Source organism: Triticum aestivum, chromosome 7D (genome assembly GCF_018294505.1).
Source record: "Triticum aestivum cultivar Chinese Spring chromosome 7D, IWGSC CS RefSeq v2.1, whole genome shotgun sequence".
NCBI classification, from domain to species: domain Eukaryota; kingdom Viridiplantae; phylum Streptophyta; class Magnoliopsida; order Poales; family Poaceae; genus Triticum; species Triticum aestivum.
Genome location: NC_057814.1, coordinates 70,682,812 through 70,701,111, shown reverse-complemented (window position 1 = coordinate 70,701,111; position 18,300 = coordinate 70,682,812). Strand labels below are relative to the sequence as shown.

The following is an 18,300-nucleotide window of genomic DNA, read 5'->3' as shown; positions in this document are numbered from 1 at the left end:
ATTACTTCTACTACTATGGCTAACGGTTAGCAATAAAGTAAAGTAATTACATGGCGTTTTCATTGACACGCAGGTCATACAATAAATTAAGACAACTCCTATGGCTCCTGCCGGTTGTCATACTCATCGACATGCAAGTCGTGATTCCTATTACAAGAACATGATCAATCTCATACATCACATATATCATTCATCACATCCTTTTGGCCATATCACATCACATAGCATACCCTGCAAAAACAAGTTAGATGTCCTCTAATTGTTGTTGCATGTTTTACGTGGCTGCTATGGGTTTCTAGCAAGAACGTTTCTTACCTACGCAAAAGCCACAACGTGATATGCCAATTTCTATTTACCCTTCATAAGGACCCTTTTCATCGAATCCGATCCGGCTAAAGTGGGAGAGATAGACACCCGCTAGCCACCTTATGCAACTAGTGCATGTCAGTCGGTGGAACCTGTCTCACGTAAGAGTACGTGTAAGGTCGGTCCGGGCCGCTTCATCCCACGATGCCGCCGAATCAAGATAAGACTAGTAACGGCAAGTAAATTGACAACATCGACGCCCACAACTACTTTGTGTTGTACTCGTGCATAGAAACTACGCATAGACCTAGCTCTGATACCACTGTTGGGGAATGTAGCAGATATTCAAAATTTTCTACGCATCACCAAGATCAATCTATGGAGTAATCTAGCAATGAGGGGAAGGGGAGTGCATCTACATACCATTGTAGATCGCGATGCGGAAGCGTTGCAAGAACGCGGATGAAGGAGTCGTACTCGTAGCGATTTAGATCGCGGTTGATTCCGATCTAAGCACCGAAGAACGGTGCCTCCGCGTTCAACACACGTGCAGCCCGGTGACGTCTCCCACGCCTTGATCCAGCAAGGAGAGAGGGAGAGGTTGGGGAAGACTCCGTCCAGCAGCAGCACGACGGCGTGGTGGTGGTGGAGGAGTGCGGTACTCCAGCAGGGCTTCGCCAAGCACTACGAGAGACGAGGAGGGAGAGGGGTAGGGCTGCGACTGGGAGAGAATAACTCGTGTATTGTGCAGCCCCTAGACCTCAACTATATATAGGGGGAGGGGAGGGGGCTGCGCCCCCTCTATGGTTCCCACCCCAAAGGGTGCGGCAGCCTAGAACCCATCTAGGGTGGCGGCCAGAAGGGGGAGAGGGGGAGGCGCACCTGGGGTGGGCCTTAGGGCCCATCTGCCCTAGGTTTTGCCCCCCTCTTCTCTTGAGGCGCCTTGGGCCTTGGTGGGAGGCGCCCCAGCCCACCTAGGGGCTGGTCCCTTCCCACTATTGGCCCACGCAAGCCTCTGGGGCTGGTGGCCCCTCCCGGTGGACCCCCGGACCCTTCCGGTGGTCCCGGTACATTACCGGTGATGCCCGGAACACTTCCGGTGGCCAAATCCTCAATTCCTATATATCAATCTTTACCTCCGGACCATTCCGGAACTCCTCGTGACGTCCGGGATCTCATCCGGGACTCCGAACAACATTCGGTAACCGCGTACATACTTTCCCTATAACCCTAGCGTCATCGAACCTTAAGTGTGTAGACCCTACGGGTTCGGGAACCATGCAGACATGACTGAGACGTTCTCCGGCCAATAACCAACAGCGGGATCTGGATACCCATGTTGGCTCCCACATGTTCCACGATGATCTCATCGGACGAACCACGATGTCGGGATTCAATCAATCCCGTATACAATTCCCTTTGTCAATCGGTATGTTACTTGCCCGAGATTCGATCGTCAGTATCCCGATACCTTGTTCAATCTCGTTACCGGCAAGTCTCTTTACTCGTTTCGTAACTCACATCATCCCGTGATCAACTCCTTGGTCACATTGTGCACATTATGATGATGTCCTACCGAGTGGGCCCAGAGATACCTCTCCGTTTACACGGAGTGACAAATCCTAGTCTCGATTCGTGCCAACCCAACAGACACTTTCGGAGATACCTGTAGTGCACCTTTATAGCCACCCAGTTACGTTGTGACGTTTGGTACACCCAAAGCATTCCTACGGTATCAGGGAGTTGCACAATCTCATGGTCTAAGGAAATGATACTTGACATTAGAAAAGCTCTGAGCAAACGAACTACACGATCTTGTGCTAGGCTTAGGATTGGGTCTTGTCCATCACATCATTCTCCTAATGATGTGATCCCGTTATCAACGACATCCAATGTCCATGGTCAGGAAACCGTAACCATCTATTGATCAACGAGCTAGTCAACTAGAGGCTTACTAGGGACATGGTGTTGACTATGTATCCACACATGTATCTGAGTTTCCTATCAATACAATTCTAGCATGGATAATAAACGATTATCATGAACAAGGAAATATAATAATAACCAATTTATTGTTGCCTCTAGGGCATATTTCCAACAAAGCTTCCACGCGTCAGCATTTCAGCGGCTGGTTTTTTTTGAAAGGAGGTGGTTTAGGGGTTTTGGGGGTTAATTTAGGTTGGTATAGGTAGCTAATAGAGAGATGTGTCCTCTCTTATCTCCGTGCTACTGCTACTGCTATGCCTAAACATGACTTACATTGAAGTGAGGCAACATGTGGTGCATGTCGAAAGTAATACTAATCCTAACTTGATCAAGTTTGGATTGTACTACTTTCGACATGCACCACATGCATGTTGCCTTCACTTCAATCCAATCCATGTTCATTTCACCCGCTGATATATAATAACTCTTCATGCGCGCATCATGCATCATTATATATAATAACAAGTCCTACTAATCATCATCATACAACTTCTACTCGTTATTAATAACCAGTCATACGATCATCATCCTCATAGTCATCGAACCAACCCTAATTAATTGTTTTTAGCACATGATCATAATAACAAGTCCTACTAATCATCATCATACAACTTCTACTCGTTATTAATAACAAGTCATACGATCATCATCCTGATAGTCATCGAACCAACCCTACTTTGTTCTTAGCACATGATCATCAGTATTATGTAGGACCTAAATAACCTCTTTAAGGTAAAATAGCATAAAACAATATAGACCCTGACTCTCCATTATGGAGAATGGAGATCATCCTGTCTCCAATTCTTGCGCTTCGCTTCCTTTTGCTTCCAAGAACCTCCTTACGGCTGTCCATACATTTTTTCCATTTATTGATTAGCATGTCTCCACTTCTTTGAGAAATCCGGTATGGACAGTTCAGATTCGTAGGATGACCTGGATATATGTTGAAAACACGAAGGCTGCCATTCTGATACATCAAATGAGGCACACAATCCTCTGGGATTCTCAGTTGAAAAACGTAGTAATAACTTCATAGTTAGCAATGATGTACTAGTTTTAGAAGTATGCAAAAGATGCACGGATGTCGTAATAGTAAAATATCTTACCAGGGTATCTCCATGGTAGTTACCGTAGTTCAACACGTGCACTAGTGGCACGTATTGACCATAATGTTGAGGAGTTTGATTGTAGATATTGTAATTCTCAATATCAGTACAAAATTCGACCAGATGATTTTTCTCCTGATAAGTTAATTCGGAGCCATCGGTGTAGTGGGTTTTGTCTACCATGTTCCGCACATTGTTTGAACAATCAAAATAAGCTGTCAATGGAAATAAGCTGTCAACTATTTTGAAATAAACAATATAAATTAGCTAATAACTATGTTTGAGAAACTCACATAGCGGTAGAACTGGAGGCGTATCAACAAGGACCCAAATGTCCATATTGTCTTGCTCGATTTCAGGATCACCAAGATCCATGGTGACAAGCATACCCTCATCAAAACCATACATCTTGCAAAATGCTTCCCAATTTTTGCAACCAAAATGGGTTACGCTCTCAGCATTATACAGATTTACTTCAAAATCCACATCATGATGGGTCCTTAGGTGAATTTTCTTCGTTTCAAAATTTTCATGGTCTTCAAAATCCATCTTCTCCAAGACATAGCATCTTGCATGGCATGGGATAAGCTATACTCGAATTGTAAAAGATGAAAATTACACGTTGAAATAGTTGAAGTCATGCTTAATTACGAAAAAAACACTTGTCGCCGTTGCGTACCGTTTCAACATCGAAGGTCTCCTCGAGCTTAATGCTGAAGCGCCGATCATCGTCCAGGTGAGGCCTGTCGCACAAACCTCGATCGTCGTGGCACCACCCGCACTCCCCCGGGAGACTTTCGTCGTCCGATGATGACATTTCCTACGTTCATAATTCAAATATTAAACTTGTACAATTAAATACTACAAAAACTAAATTAGATCATTATTATTCATCACGGGTTGACTATCGGTTTGTCGAGTCTTTTCTTGAAAACTCTCAGCTCACGTGGTGTATACATTCGCCCGTTGGTGATGGTCGCTCCTCCATTTGTCCCCGAGTGCATTACACCAAAATGTCTAGCACACGGGAACGAAGGAGAAACGACCCCCACGACAACAGTCGGGATTCTTCGTCCTCTCATATATATATGATGGAACTCTCCCTCACTGATTCCTCTCTGACATTTGCGATCGTCGGTGATGGTAGCTCCTCCTTTCGTTCCCGAGTGCATTACACCAAATTGTCTAGCACACGGGAACGAAGGAGAAGCTACGCCCACGACAACAGTCGGGATTCTTCGTCCTCTCATATATGGTGGAGACTCGACAGACTTAAAGTCAACCTGAAATATCGTTTAATTATCTTTCTAAAAGAGGATTTGACTGGTCTCACCTCGATGTCGGAGGGGGTCGGTGACGGGGACGACGGCGGGGATGATGGGGGGCTCCTAGATTTCTGTGAAAACAAAAACCCTATAAGCTATCAACTAATCATATGCATATGCCTTGCATAGTGCTCTCCAATTTTAGCATTCAAAGTAGGAGTAGATTTCCAATTTGAGCATTCAATAAGCAAAATCAAATCGCAAAATAAAGTAGTATTCAAATTAGGATGCATTCAATTATAAGAAAAACTACATCATCTCCATGCGTCCGTACATCGTCGAATATTATCACTAATACACCTCGAATACAATCATACATATCGCCAGTACAGCTAGAACCGTAGCGCCCGACGGGTATCGGCGCGGGCGGTGGACACCCAAAGGGAAGGAACCATCACAGGATCATAGCTCCAGTGAGATCCCTGAAGAACCTGCCAGGTATTGTCGAACCTGCCCTCCAACGCAACCATGTAGCGACGGACGTGCTGGTCCTCCTCGCTGACACGGTGACATACCACCTTCGCGGTGTCCGGAAGCCTCGACACCGTCACTGGCCCACGCGACCGCCACCAAACAAGGATCGGGTTAACGACGGGCTGGCTCCTCACCAACCTACGCCCCCGGAAGGTAGCACCTCCCAAAACCAGCCCGGCGGAGCCTTGTCCCGGACATGGCCCCTCTGATCAAGCCGGCCTCCTCTGCCGAGTCGACGACGAGGATGCGGGATAGGCATCGTCGATGTCGAAGCGGGAATAATTGCTTTAACTAAAAAAACAAACTAGTTCTATTAATTTCCTTACTATAAATAGAATAAAGTAGTACTTACTAAAAATAAACTAGCTAGTTTAACTAGTTCTATTATTTTTTTAACTAATTCTATTAAACACTTTCTAAGTAGTACTTACTAAAAGTTATCGGGGAGGGGGGTACGTATATCGACAACGACATACCCGATAAAAAAATAAGAAGAGGAAGAAGAAGAAAAAGAAGAAGAAGAAGAAGGAATAGAGGAGGAGATCGAAGAAAAAAAGGAAAAAAAAAAGAGGAGAAGAAGAAGGAATAGAGGAGGAGAAGAAGAAATAGAATAATATATTATTCTATTTCTTCTTCTCCTCCTCTATTTCTTCTTCTTCTACTCTTTTTTTCCTTCTTTTTCATCTTCTTATTTATTTCTCCTCTTCTTCCTCTCCTCTTCTTCTTATTCTTCTTCTTCTTCTCCTTCTTCCTCTTCTTATTTTCCTTTTTTCTCTCCTTCTTTTTCTTCTAAATATGAACATACATAAATGACTTTGATCATACACAATTTTCAGATTCCTACACAATATGAACATATACATAAATTGACAAAGAAAATTCTATGAACAGAAAAATCATAAAAATTCTATGAACAAAATTACAACAGAAAAAAATCATAAAAATTCTATGAAAAAATTGATATATTCTTTGCATATATATGAACATACAAACATTTGCATATTCAATAATAATATCAACAAAAAAATCTAAACTACACATCTAAATTAATACATCTAAATTACAACAACTAAATTAACTACACATCTAACTACACATCCAAATTAATACAACTAAATTACAAATAAACTACACATATATAATAGCTAGGGGGCGCGGCGGCGGCGGCGGCGGCCATTACAGGGAGGAGGAGGGGATCGGGGCGGCGCTCACAGGGTGCGCGGCGACGACGACGAGGAGGCAGCGTCGGGGCAGGGGCGGCGCGGGGCGGCGACGGCGTCGGGGCGGGGCAGGACGGCGTCGGGGCGTGGCGCAAGGGCGCGGCCGGCGACGGCGTGGGCTCGAGGGCGGCGGACGGCGTCGGCGTGGGCTCGGGGGCACGGGCGACGGCGACACCGGCGGGGCAGCCTGGCGGCGTCGAGGAGGTCGGCGTCGTCGGGCGGCAACTGGCGATGAAATCTGAAAAAAAATGCTAAGTGCTGGCTTATATAGGAAAAGCTTTAGTCCCGGTTCGTGGCACGAACCGGTACCAAAGCCCACCTTCAGTCCCGGTTGGTGCCACCAACCGGGACCAAAGGCCTCTTTTCAGCTGCCCAAAGGGCGGGAAGCAGAGGCCTTTGGTCCCGGTTAGTGGCACAAACCGGGACTAAAGGGTGGGCATTGGTACCGGTTGGTGCCACGAACCGGTACCAATGTATGCCTTTAGTACCGGTTTGTGGCACCAACCGGGACTAAAGGCCTTGTGCTGCCCGCATCGCGGCACGAAAGTTTAGTCCCACCTCGCTAGCTGAGGGAGCTCGAGAGTGGTTTATAAGCCCCACTCCCGCGCTGCCCTCTCGAGCTCCTCTCAAATGCAGGCTTTCGGGCCTAAACACACTGTATCTGCCTGTGGGCCTATTGGGCCTTCTACGGGCCTGAATTCTGGCCCATGGTGGGTTTCTAGTCGTATTCAGGCCGTGGTGACCCAGTAGGTGGCGTTTTTTTATTTTTCCCAATTTATTTCTTTTTTTTTGCTTTATTTATTTTATTTTGTTTCTACTTACAACAAAATACTTATTTATTTTATTTTATTTTGTTTCTAATTACTTATTTATTTTATTTTATGATAATTCTTTTTGCTACTAAAGTTTCTAACAAAGAAAGTTCTTTATGAAAATTCTTTTTGCTTTTAATGATTTTGAACAGAAAAAACTTTGATAATTTTAGTTGCATCAATTTTATATAATTTTAGTTTCAGTAATACTAGAGGTTGCTTATAATGTTTTGAACAGAAAATACGTTGATAATTTTAGTTTCATAAATTTTATTTATGTTATTAAAGTTTATTTTATTTTGTTTTTACTTATATATTTTATTAAAGTTTATTTTATTCTGTTTCTAATTACTTATTTATTTTTTATGATATTTGTTATTTTCCATGCATTTACTGTTTATTTTGAGCTATAAGACCCTGAAATTGAAAAGCACTAGAAATGAACTCTGAAAAGGTTGAACGTTGGCATGGTATCATCATTTCACCCACATAGCATGTGCAAGAAAGTAGAGAGGGTTACGGCAAAAACTGGATGCACTTCGTGTACAAAACGGACAATCTCTTTCGAAGTATCAGGGTTTCATTCGGAAACTCGTCTGTTACAAAGGGATTTCATTTTTTTGAACTTAGTTGAACTCCATAGTTTTTTTGTTCAAAATGCACCATTCAAAGCCACATCATCAATTTTTAACCCTTTCTGACTTCATTTGTTATTTTTCTTGCATTTACTGATTATTTTGAGCTATAAAACCCTGAAATTGAAAAGCATTTCAAATCAACTATGAAAAGGTTAAAAGTTGGCATGGTATCATCATTTCACCCACATAGCATGTGCAAGAACGTAGAGAGGGTTACGACAAAAACTGGATGCACTTCGTGTACAAAACGGACAATCTCTTTCGAAGTATCAGAGTTTCATACGGAAACTCGTCTGCTACAAAGAGATTTCATTTTTTTTGAACTTAATTGAACTCCATAGTTTTTCTGTGTTCAAAATGCACCATTCAAAGCCACATCAACAATTTTCAACCCTTTCTGACTTCATTTGTTATTTTTCATGCATTTACTGATTATTTTGAGCTATAAGACCCTGAAATTGAAGGCAACATATAGCTCTCATGAATAGATAAGTGACCAAATTAATAGAAGTTCATCATCACATTAAAACCAAAGTACATACATAGTTCTCATTGAACAACATATATATAGCTCTTCAGAGCATCTAATTAAACCATACATTGAAATTATGTAAAACATTTCAATGCAACAACAAATGCGATCATAATCGCAACCAAGGTAACAATTGATCCAACTGCATAATGATACCAAGCCTCGATATGAATGGCATATTTTCTAATCTTTCTAATCTTCAACCGCATTGCATCCATCTTGATCTTGTGATCATCGACGACATCCGCAACATGCAACTCCAATATCATCTTCTCCTCCTCAATTTTTTTATTTTTTCCTTCAAGTAATTGTTTTCTTCTTCAACTAAATTTAACCTCTCGACAATAGGGTCGGTTGGAATTTCCGGTTCAACCACCTCCTAGATAAATAAAATCTATGTCACGTTGGTCGGCATAATTGTCATAAACAATAAATGAACCAAATAGTTATAAAAAGATAATATATACCACATCCGAATCATAGACAGGACGAGGGCCGACGGGGGCGGATACCAAAACCATCGCACTATATAATAAGAAGGAATAATAAAAGTACCAAAATTAGACAAGTATCTATCTGAAGTAAGAATTTTTTTCTTTCAAAAAAAAGATAAGAACAAGAGGCTCACCACGGTGGTGCTGGCGACGAGATCGGCGCGGGCGATCGACGGCAGTGAAGACGGGGACGGGACGTGACGGACCGCTAAACCTAGACAAATCTCGGGGAAAATGGAGCTCGGAGGTCGAGTTTCAAGAGGAGAAAGATTAACTAGTGTGGCTTAGACATTTCATCGAACACCTCATGTGCATAGGAGGTGAGCTAGAGCACCCAAATGCCCTTCCCTCGACGGCTAGAAAAAATAGAGCACTGTGGAGTGCTCTGCTGCGGCGATGGGGTATATATAGGCAACTCATTTGTCCCGATTCGTGGCTAGAACCGGTACTAAATCCGGGCCTTTTGTCCCGGTTCAAGCCAAGAACCGGGACCAACGGTTGTGGGCCAGGAGCGAGACCCATTAGTCCCGGTTCGTGCCTCGAACCGGGACAAATGGTTCCATACGAACCAGGACCAATGCCCACGAGGCCCCGGCCGGCCCCTTGGGCTCACGAACCGGGACGAATGCCCTCATGGGTCCCGGTTCGTGACTGAACCGGGACTAATGGGCTTGCCATGGCCGAATGAAAGCCCTGTTTTCTACTAGTGTTTCATCAACTCCTCCCCTCCCCCCATGCCAAAGTTATCAGGAACCAACCGAGGTGCATATGTTATCCGGTATGAGATGTGTCAGTTACCATGTTATTCACATAAAAGTTACCATGGGATACTCCATCAACCACCCCTGCCCCTCTCCCTCGGCACCAAAGTTACATAAGTTATCAGATTTGCGATGTGTGAGTTACCATCTATTCACACAAAAATTACCGGGGGATATTTCATCACCCGCCGCCCCCGCTCGCGAGAATTACCCAGGGTGTACGATGTGTGAGTTACCATGTATTAACATTAAAGTTACCATGGGTATATTTCATCACCCCCACCCCGCGCGTGAAAATTACTCAGGGATGTACATAAGTTATCAAGTCTTGGGGACATAAAAAAAACATGTTACTTGCACAGAAGTTATCGTGGTGTGTTTCAACAACTCCCCCATCTCCACCCCATCGCCAATGTTATCAGGACTAGGGTACATAGGTTATTTGGTTTGTAGTGTGTGGGTTACCATGCTATTCACGCAAAAGTTACCGGGTGGTATATTTCATCCCCCCCCCCCCCCCCCCCGCGGTCGCCAAAAGTTACCATGACCGGGGTACACAAGTTATCAGTGTGCAAAGTGCAAGTTACCGTGCTACTAACATTTCAATCTCACGGAAATTGGCAAAAAATGGTGTTTTAAATATGCTGACGTGCCTCTATCCGGTCAAGTATGCTGACTATCGCTTAACTGGCAAAAACACGTCAAGTGGTGTGTTGGTAGACCGCTATGGGTCTTTTCCAGGAGACCGGAGTTCGAATCCTGGTCATGGCAACCACGATCGAGGGAACGATCCAGTCGTTCGGATCTATCATACAGATACGAACGTTGGGAAGTTACAAATTCACGCCTCAAATTTCTCTTCTTATAATCGAACACGACGCAATCGACACCGTCCGGCTCAGGTAATGCCATCGGGCTATCAAAAATTTGGCATTTGTTCCTACATGCTCGGATCTGCTCTTCGCCTGAGTTGTCCCCTGTTGCCCCTGCTCCTTCTCATGGGGGAAGTCCGGCCATGTCGGACAGTTCAATTTTGCTCTTGGGCGAGGGCACACGTGTTACTCCGCTGCTGGTTCTTCAAGATACAGGTGCGGATGGCTTCCTCCTCTGCGGCAGCACGCGCTGCCGCATCCGCCGCCGCCATGTTGGAAGCGAGGTGGTCCTTGGCCACCCTCATCTTCTCCTTCCCACGGTGGGCACACCGGTCCCGGTAGCACTTATAGTTTGGCGGAACGGTGACGAGGAAATGGAGTTTGGAAGTCTCTTGGGAGGACCGTGATGATCCAGCCCCGGAGGATCCGAGCACCCGATGCACCGCAATGGACTCATGCCGGACAGATCCCGTCATCGATCGCACGCAGTCCGCCCGAGAGCGACGGAGTGCAATGTGAACGGCCATTGCCTCCTCCACCCCGCATGGGACAACAAGCCAGTCGATGGATCCGGACTGGTCAGAGTCAGATTTGCTGCCTGCCATGACAGGGAAGGCCGAAAATCACCGAACGGGATTTTTGGGGGGGGGGGGGGGATGCAGCGGCTAGGGTTTGGTCTGGGGTGCGGATGGGGACGATTATATGTGGGGTCAGGTGAGCCAGCGTGGGCCGGGTCCGACGTAGCTGACGCACCCGGTCGCGCCCATGACTCCCCATATTCACCCATATTTAGGCTGGATACGAGGGGTGCTGGTCAGCCTGAGCGTTTGAGACACCCGTCTGGATCGGGTTTCTTTGACCGGTCACTGACTTGACTGGGCATATGAGGAGGGTTTGAAGCGCCCGGCTATAGATGCTGTAAGGTTCTGACCGAAAAATCGAAGGCCACACTATGCACACCTAGTGTTTCCATTGTACAACTACTGCGCATGCAGTTCAGTACTCCACTGAAATTAAACACAAAATACCTTCAGAAAGTAGTCAGAGCCTTTGGTTTCTTGCCCTTTACTCATCTTAAAAAATCTCATACCCAATAATAACTAGCTAGATAAAGAAGACAGCTGATGTACAAAATCCGAAAACAATGTAATTAATGTATTGACATGTTATATTGTAGGGTAATCAATTAGAAATCAGTATCTTCCCCCACAGATTGGGATGGTTGGGGTTTTCAAGCTCCAAATTGGGTGTCCAGTACAGAGACATTCCCCCCACAGTACTTAGTACTACGTACCTACTCAAAAAATTGCAGTTTGACACAAGCGTGCAGAAGGAACTATATGATAAAACTGAAGTAAGATTTGCGGTGACAATACTAAACTACTGTGTTTCTGGAGGCAATGCATCACTCCAAAACCTCGTCCGGCAGACGTAGGTCTTTGATGGTGCAGTTCTGTATTCTCGTGTTAATAGGCTCTTCCCAGTCCCTGAACGTGGGCCAACATTTAGTGACATCCAGCAGCTCAAGGCGTGGGCAATGGTCGAGGAGGGCGTTGAGTAGCTGTATCTGAAAACAGCCATCCGACATGACGAGGCGCTCCAGCAGAGGGAGCTTCTTGATGGTCTCCGTGATAAGTTTTCCGTCATCGATGTAAGGCTAGCCTGTGACACAGAGGTTCCTCAGCAATGGCGCCCTGCAGGTGATTAGGAGAGAGAAGGTCAGGATAGGTAGATTTATTATTGATCGATCTATTGCCGCTTTGACGGATGCATTCGTGCGGCATGCATGTCAGGACTCAGGGCCAGAGCACGTGCCTACTGGTGAGGTAGACTAGGACATCGGCGTCGACGTGGCTGCTGAATGACTCGCACCGGCCGGCGCTGCGCTCCAGCGCGGCGCGCGCCATGGCCTTCCATCCTGCCGGCAGTGGCAGTTCGTCCCACGAGCAGTACTCTTCGTGCTCTTCGTCCCACGGATCGGGACGTAGGTCGATGTGCCGCCACAGCAGGGGCTCATCCTTGGCTCGCCGCCGCCAGGGCGAGCACGCGAGCCCTGCGCCGCTGAGGATGTCGGTCTGCGGGAGTTTGCTGAGGATGATGCATAGGACGTCGCCGGGCAACGACGCCCAGTTCCTCCACTCGTCCGGCGAGGCAACATGCATGATACTCCTCGCGGCGGCGGCGCGAAGACGAATATGCAGTCGGGTAGGTTAGGGTTTTGATTTTCCTCCTCTTCTAATCCATCCTACCTACTAGTAATTGTTTTGCGTACGGAGGAAGTTTATAGATGTTCGGAAAGTGTTTTTTTATCCACCCCCCTCCCGGTATAACATGTCTTTTTTTTACATTTTAACCGTGTCAAAAAAACGTCTTACATGTTGTCAGAGAGGGCTCTATATCTACATCTTCTTTCTCTATCTCTTATCTTATCTTACTTCTTTTTCTTCTTTTAAAAAACCCGTAAGGTTTCATGTTTCACTTTTCTCCACCACACCTTTCTCAAAACTTCCACGTATGATAATCAATCACATTAATTATTTAACTTTTGAACCAATTCCACTTTAATTTATTAACTTATCAAAATATAAGGTAAATCACGAACATGATTTGATAAATATTTATTTCCACAATCACTTAGTTTTCAAACAAATTCCACTTTAGTTTACTTACCAGACTCAACCGTAAAGAAAAGTTTACTTATCAAACTTCTCATCAAAATATAAGATAAATCACGAGCAGGATTTGATAAACATTTATTTACAAAGGATAAATATAAGGTAAATCATGGGCAGATATGTATATCCCGTTGTAACGCACATGCATTCTCCTTGTTTATTAAAAAAATGTTTAAATGAATTCTTATCCTCTCTTTTCATTTTTCAACATGTTTAAGGGAAAATTATTAAGTTGTTTATCTTTCTTCTATATATGGCTTGGCTTCCAGAGTTCCATATATAATATGATGCCATATTATTTGATAATTTTTTTTTACCAAATATTCATGTGTGGCTTCCATATATAATTGACATGCCTTATTGGATACATTTCCCCTTTTTCTATTCATCACAAATTTCCAAGAGATACGCATTGTGCACCAATCTTGCGTCGTTATTATGTGTTAACTCATACATGCATATATCATATAACATTTCTATTAACTCACTCGTAGTCATGTATATCTATGTCGGAAGTCCGAAATTGGAGTCTAAAACTGTGCATAGATACAAGTTAAAGTATATCCTCATCGATATTGACCAAGTGGAACAAGTGGTTTCCAACCCAAACTTGATATCATCATCGTGATCATGGGCAGATTTGTTTTGGATTATTTTTTCGCTGTTGGTATTCTGTCTTAATATTCAGCTTAACCTTTTTTAGTTTCTATTTTTTATCATGGTATTTAAGTGAATACTTAGATATTGATCAAAAAGTTCAAAAGTAAACAAGATTTTTAGCATTTTTACTAGCATACATTCGCATTAATAACTAGAGAGTTTTCCTTTTCCTGTTTTATGTTGCACCACTAATAGATAAGTAAACTATCTTCTACATATTTGATTTTCTTCATCTGGTATGTCGAGAGGAGAAATACCTTGTCCCGCATGGGAAATAAGTTGTGCTTAGTTCACATGACGATTTGTAAGGTAATATTCTTCATTTTTTGAAAAGGAAGATAATATTCTTCATATATGATGATTTGTGAATGGCAGTTTACCTCTAAACACTTGCAATATGAAGCAATGTTCTGCCGGTTTCATTTGTCTTGAGTTCAATGTCTGTTAAATCATTTACGAGTGGCTGAAATATTTGTGTTCACCATATATTCTTTGTCAATGAGTTTAAACTTGACAATTTGCATTTTGGATACATTTCATGCAATATTTGACCCTTCATAGAAAGATTGACATAACGAGAATGCAATATGAATTACAAAAATGTAATAAAATAGAGTGCGATGGGTCGTCTTTAGGTTGTGCATTCCTTATTATCGGCATGTATTGTCTGTGTAACATGTATTCTTCGTCACACATAGGTGCTTGATAATTTATTAAGGAATGCAAATACAAGATGAATGGTAACTACGATAGTAAATAAAGTGAACTTTATTTATTTATTTGTTGAGGCAAAGTGAACTTAATTTAGTGGGCAAGAGCCAGGGGAGCTCCTATTTCCCGCGTGGCTCGGCAGCTAGCGAGCAATCGCATACCCTTGCCTCCCATGTCAGTGCTTTGGGGCCGGCCCTTGAAAGGCTGGGCGCCCTTGTTTCCCTTTTTTTTCTTTATCTTTTTTTTTCAAAAAAAAAATGGATAAAAGAAAGTTCTGAATTTCAAGAAGCGAATTGGGAAAACAAATGTACCCGGATCTATAAAATTGTTCACGTATTTGAAAAAATGTTCTCAAATTTTAAAATGTACACATACTAAGAAATTTCATGAATTCAAAAAACATGTATGTAAATGCAAAGAATGTTAGTGGGTTTGAAAAAATGTTTGTGAATTCTGAAAAATGTTTGCAAATTCAAAAACTTTTAGCAATTCAGAAAAGAATGTTCCCAATTCCAAAAAATGTTCAAGACTTGTAAAAATATTCCCAACGTGGAAAACTGTTCGTGATTTCAAAAAATATTTGTGAATTCAAAAAGTATTTATGACTTCCAAAAACATTTGATAATGTGTAAAAAAATATTCGTGATTTTAAATTTTAAGTCGGATGAACAATTTTTAATATTTTATGAACATTTTTTGAAATTGATGATTTTTTAAATCAGTTTGATGAAAGAGATTTTAAAAAAAAGAAAATGAAAAGCCCAGCTGTAGGCCTGGCGTGTGTGCCTGGGCCAGCCCATCTCGCGATCGCCTTCAAGAGGCTGCCCCTACGCGGGGAATTAACCCTAAAAAAAAACTACGCGGGGAATAGGAGTGGCCTGAGCTGGGCTTATTTGCTTCAGGCGTTACGTCGGGTCGGGCCTTCAGGCTTGAGCATGGGCCTGTGCGCTAGGCGACCAACAGCTGCATCATAACTTATGAAGGGATCACCCAACCTTAAACCTTGGAAGCTTATGCCTGCAGAGAAGCATTAGCACTGGGCCAAGATCTCCAACTTGAAAAGCTTCAAATTTCTTCTGACTGTCCGAGAGTCATAAGGGAGACGATCGAGTCGGCCAAGAATTATGGAGTTCGTTGTATGATTTTTAGAGATTCGTTTCAGGCTTGCTCTTCTAGCCATGAACAACGTAGCAGTAATGGAGAGCCGCACAGGTTAGCTAAAATGGCCTCAACCCTCAGGTGTTGGGCGTCATTTGTGGCTCCTAGCGCCTCCAGATCATTTATGTATTCCTCTGAACCTTGATATCTAATAAAGCTACGCTGTTTATCTCAAAAAAGTAGCAGCAGGCCACATACTGTACTGCAAACTATACAGAAGTTGCTAAAAAAAACTATTCTCAGTTCCCCCCTAAAGTAAAAAAAAAAACATTCTCAGGCTTCGGCCTGCAAAAAATTTGCACATAACCAAGACAGGGAAGCCGTCCTTGGTTGAACTCACTCTGAATGTGAAAACAAAAATTCAATCTCTGCTATAGTTTAGCAAATTGGGCTGAAACTTTTAAGTGGCAACACGAGATGATTCATCAAAGAGAAATGCAAGGCTGCTGGAAACATGCTCTGCTATAGGTAGAACTGAAACTGTAAGTGGCCGGAATAAGAGTGCAACCACTACAGACTAATGCCACCCCATCGTTGTTCAAGCACTTAATATCTGAATTTGAGAACAGCAAATAGGTTTCCTACATTGTCAGGACAACGGACCAAGTTTAGCTAGCAGAAACACAACAACTTCTGGGTTTTGCGGAACCCCTATCTCACTGCGAAAAGCTTTGAGACGGTTGAACTGTGAAGCGACGGTCAGGAGTCCTGCTCTGGTCTTTCTCTACACTGCATCGACGTCCGGGTACCGCACCCCCGCGTGGGCTGAAATAGAATTTACAAGGAACGGTGAGGAGGTAAGATCAAGAAGACAGTTGATGTACAAAACCTGAAAGCACTGTAATGTGCATGCAGAAACTAATTTCCATGTAATGGTTTTGGGATACAAGCTGAATTTTCGTTCTGAAAATAATATAGAAACCAGTATTTTCTATGTGAAGCTGAACTGATTTGGGCTTTTACGTTCTAACATCCAGCTAAGCTTGAGGCCACACATGGAGCAAATACAACAGTCCTAACTGAAGCAGATTAGCAGCACTTTCAGTGAACTGTTTTTCAGACTGTAACCAATTCAGTACACTGTTTTTCAGCACGAGACAGACCATTGAAATAGAACCCAAAAGATCATGGCAATGCAGAAAGTAATGCATATCTTGCAAAGGGACACGGAGAGGGTTCATTCACCTGGCGTCCCGACCGCGAAGACGAGGATGTGGAGGTTCTGGCGGCTGCGGGGCAGGTCGACGACGAGTGGGGTAGGCCGCCCGAAAGCACCCGCTTCGACGCACATGGCGACGTCGGAGACGCCCATGGTGGCCTCCAGGCGGCGGATCAGAGTTTCCCTCAGGTCGAACACGGAGTTCCCCTCGAACACGAAGGCGCCGCGGGCGATGCGGCTCCCGTCGGCGCCCGCCCGCACGTACACGATCACCCGCGACGGCATCGGCAACACGGTGATGACTCTTCGGGTGAAGGGAAGCTGCAGTTGAGTCGCAAAGAAACATCATGATGCCAGGAGATCAAATCAAACACGAAGCGCAAATTTGCCACGAATTTCTCCGATGCATTCAAGAACCCAAGTCGCGCAAATTCGACAAGAATCAAGAAGCGGGCATGGCGGACTCACCCTGACCCTAGTCGGAGGTCGAAGGAGAGGCATGGCGGCCCTGACGGGGATGGGCTCCACCACCCAGTGCATGTTCGTGCTGAAGTTGTCGAAGGCGTCGACGCTGGCGCCGGTGTGGATGTACCTGCCGTTGGCGCGGAGGTAGCGCCAGGCGCCGTTGCGGAGGTGGCGGCCGGCGACGTTGCGGAGCAGGACGTCGTTCCCGGAGTCGGCCCCGACGGCGACGGGCTCCCACCTGATGGCCTCCTCCTCTTGATCATCGTAGTTGCGCTGCTCGACGCGGCGCCCGCGGTGGCCCAGCGGCGCCGGCGCGTTCGTGGCGACGAGGTAGCGGCCGTAGGCGGCGCTGTAGAGAAGCATGTGCTGGGCCAGGGCGTAAGCATTGCCCTGGTGGTACAAGTGCACCGCCCAAGCCGCGTTCATGGAATCCCGGCGGTGGTGGAGGGAGACGCCATGCCCGTCCTCGTCGGCGTGCAGGTACGTGCCGTGCACGCGGCTCCGCAGCCGCACGTAGTGGCCGTCCTGGAGATGCTCCATCTGCTGCGGGCGCCGCTGGAGAGCAGAGACGGTGGGCGCTGCGCGGTGGGGAGGATGAGTTCTTGGTTTCTTGGGGCTCCGGCGAGGAGGAGAAGATGAGAAGCGAAAGCTGTTGGTTGTGGCGGTTACGTTCGGGCGCCAAGGCAGAGTATTTCAAGCTGGCTGACACGCCGTCGCCGTAGGTGGGCTTGCGGGCCGCGGCCGAAAAAGTATGCTCCTTGGGCCGCGTAAGTTAGATCCGCACGCCTAATATCCACAACAAACTGCTATGACTCCTCAAAAAAAAGAAAACTGCTATGTTTCTCAGCTTATACTATATAAGCTAAAAAAAGTTTCTAAAAAAAGCTAAAAGATGCTTTGTCTAAAAAAGCTAAAAAGTGCTATGCCTCTAGATAAAAATTCATGT

At 44.8% G+C, this 18,300-nt stretch overlaps 1 protein-coding gene across 1 annotated transcript; it reads right to left on the bottom strand.

Moving 5' to 3' along the window:
- Window positions 1-16,082: 16,082 nt before the first annotated feature.
- Window positions 16,083-18,004, bottom strand: LOC123168989 (uncharacterized). The gene is made up of 3 exons (XM_044586850.1): window positions 17,358-18,004; window positions 16,916-17,210; window positions 16,083-16,495 (listed from the first exon to the last, which is right to left on the bottom strand). Exons 1-3 carry the CDS (start codon window positions 17,892-17,894, stop codon window positions 16,455-16,457), a joined length of 873 nt encoding a protein of 290 aa, XP_044442785.1. The 5' UTR covers window positions 17,895-18,004; the 3' UTR covers window positions 16,083-16,454.
- Between the last annotated feature and the right edge of the window lie 296 nt (window positions 18,005-18,300).

Bases quoted from the DNA above. Each gene is read 5' to 3' on its own strand.
- LOC123168989 (XM_044586850.1), bottom strand. From the start codon at position 17,894: ATGGAGCATCTCCAGGACGGCCACTACGTGCGGCTGCGGAGCCGCGTG. The intron at 17,211-17,357 runs GTGAGTCCGCCA...ACTCAACTGCAG, and splicing joins GACCTCCGACTAGGGTCAGG to CTTCCCTTCACCCGAAGAGT. The intron at 16,496-16,915 runs GTGAATGAACCC...ATTCTATTTCAG, and splicing joins CTTCGCGGTCGGGACGCCAG to CCCACGCGGGGGTGCGGTAC.